This window comes from Mus caroli, chromosome 14, assembly GCF_900094665.2.
Source record: "Mus caroli chromosome 14, CAROLI_EIJ_v1.1, whole genome shotgun sequence".
NCBI lineage: Eukaryota > Metazoa > Chordata > Mammalia > Rodentia > Muridae > Mus > Mus caroli.
In genome coordinates, this window is record NC_034583.1 from 53,488,093 (window position 1) to 53,490,708 (window position 2,616).

Below are 2,616 nucleotides of genomic sequence, written 5' to 3' on the forward strand. Positions count from 1 at the left end.
CAAAAGAATGGGAATGGGTGGGTAGGGAAGTGGGGGGCGCTATGGGGGACTTTTGGGATAGTATTGGAAATGTAATTGAGGAAATTATGTAATAAAAATATTTTAAAAAAAAAAATAGAGCTAAAATACAGTGACTGTTTTTTTTTTTTATGTAAAGGCTGTTCATAAGATTTTTTTTTTTAATGACAACCCCACTGAGAAAATGACAAGGGTTGTGATTAATTGGTGTCAGAAATGAAACCTAGAGAGGTCTAGTAACTAGTGTTTTTAAAATGACCTTTATAAATATATTTAGGACTTATTTTGTATTTCAGTTTGATTATGGCGAGTGCCTTTGACTCCTTAGCTTAAGGTTTTTTGGTTTTGGTTTTGGTTTTGGTTTTAAATACTGCCACTAGCATCTTCTAAAAGGGGGTTAGGACTGAGGAGAAGATCAAGCCCTGGTCAAGGTGGCAAAGCTTAAGACATCTGACTCTAAAGCCTGCCCCGCATCCCTGCCCCTAGATGCAAATTACATTGAAAATGTAGCTTACATTGAAAATAGTTGTTTACTGAGGATCACATGGCTCATAAATGATAAAGCAAAGTTTTTAGAAAGAAAAATCGAATAAGTGGAACAGTGGAAAACAGGGTGAAGCGAGGCACAGCAGAGAAAGTGCCTTTAATTTCCCACTCACCTTTTCCTTTCAGAATATTTAAAAGATGCCTCGAAGAAGAAGAAGAAGAGCAGCCTCCTGTTTGTAAAGCTGGCCAATCCGCACTCAGGTGGGTCTCTCTCCCCTCTGCCCTCTTCCTCATCAGTCTTTGAGTGTTTCCAGCACTGTGCAGACCATGGAGTGCTTGCCTGCCGTTGTGTCCCCTTGAATTAACTTAAGACGGCATCCTGCAGTGAAAAGCCAAGCTGATTAATTTTCCAGGATAAATCAAGCTAAAGAATATCGTTTTCTTTAGTTTCCATCCACAGAATGTTGTCGTTAGAAATGCTGGCGACTTAGAAAAGTAGCGTGTTTGTGCTCTTCCTGGGACCGGATTGATTTCCTTTGGCTTTCTCACGCCAGCTTTCCCAGGCTCAGGCACCTGACTCTAGTACTGTGTTCATGTTGTGGTGTGCAGTGAAGAAGCAGAGTGCAAGTGCAGACGGTCGCCTTTGACAGCCATGGTTCTGGCTGGTTCTACTTTAGCTCTTATTTCACTCTGACCAAAAAGGATATTCCCCACCCCGAACCCATGTTGGTTTTTCTTTTATTAAAATCATTGTATATTGAAAAGCTTTATGTCTTATTGGTAGGTAAGTTTCATTTTAATTTTATATTCAGCACACTTTCAGTTCTGCTTTCTAATTTTGAGGCAAAAGTATTACAATGCACTCCCTGGTGGATTTCCCTCCTAAGGATCTGCGTAAACCCCTGGTTCCTCTAAATCACGGCTCTCTTGGGGACTGTGTAACTGCACAGAGAATGAGGGAAAGTCCTTGGGCAGTGTTTTGTTGGAAAGATGTGTAAAGCAGAGAAGTGAAACAGAACAGAACAAAATCAAATGCCCTGCCCCTTCCTCTAGTATCTTTCCTCAAAGTGAAATTGAATATGCCTGCTGAGCCACAGGACTGGAGCAGCCAGAGCAGGGCGGAGGGATCTGGGAGAAGTTCTAGGCCGCCCTGTTCTAACATTCTAGCAAGAGAAGGTGTTTCCTCTGCAACTCAGATTCCATCTAGATGCACACAGACACAGGCATGCCTGGTTTATTTTCATGGTTGTTAAAGGGACAAGGGCTGGGCTAAACACTGACTGTCGTAGGTAGTGCTCTAGGAAATGTACAGCTATTTTCACTTTTTCAGTCCTCACAAAGCACCTCTGAGGTGGACTCAGTACAGACAAGCAGCAGGGTCACAAGGGTTCTCCTCGCGTCACACTCAGCATGCCACACCAGGGATTCCAGAGCGTGCTCTGTGGTTAGAAAGCGATGTCATGAGCTGAGGGGTAAAACATCTGTGCATCCCTTCTACCCACCTTTCCTTCCCCCTGACACAGGCCCTGAGCTAAGGGTAAAACCTCAGCTATGCACAGGCTTCACCCTTTCTGTTCCCATACATCTGATTTGCTGAGAATTGAATCCCAGACCTGGCACATGCTGGGCAAGTGCTCTACCACTGAGCTGGCACCTCCCTCGCCCCAATTTTAAAAGAATAAAATGGAAAATCATATCCAGTTGACCAGGCTTCAAGAATGTCCCTCCCTTTCTCAATAGAGTGGCCAGTGGCATCTGAGGGTTTGTTCCGAGTCATTGCTCCTTCCTGTGTATAGAGAGTTACATGCTGGCATGGGGACAGACCCAGGCTGTCCTAGTTCACACATCTGACTGAGCCATTAGGAGGCTTGTGCCTTTCACTCTCATGGTTTAAGTTCTGTGAGGACTATGGAGCTGAACTCAATGTCTGTGCCTCATATCCATCAGCTTGCCTTGGAGTCTGCTAGCATAGAGCACGACTCCGCATGTTTAGGTTCCTGTCTGGCACATTCCTCGGAACTGTTGGACAGACTTTTGATGTGCATATCTCTGTGTGTGTATGTCTATTTGTGTGTGTATGTGTGTGTGTGTGTGTGTGTGTGTGTGTGTGTG

At 44.2% G+C, this 2,616-nt stretch overlaps 1 protein-coding gene across 1 annotated transcript in view; it reads left to right on the plus strand.

Annotated features, from left to right (window-relative positions):
* The window catches only part of Rnaseh2b (ribonuclease H2 subunit B), a 39,954-nt gene that overhangs the window by 14,068 nt on the left and 23,270 nt on the right, over positions 1-2,616 (plus strand). The window contains exon 2 of the mRNA XM_029469329.1: positions 691-765. Coding sequence (XP_029325189.1) covers positions 691-765 — 75 coding nt within the window. The remainder of the gene's footprint in view (positions 1-690; positions 766-2,616) is intronic.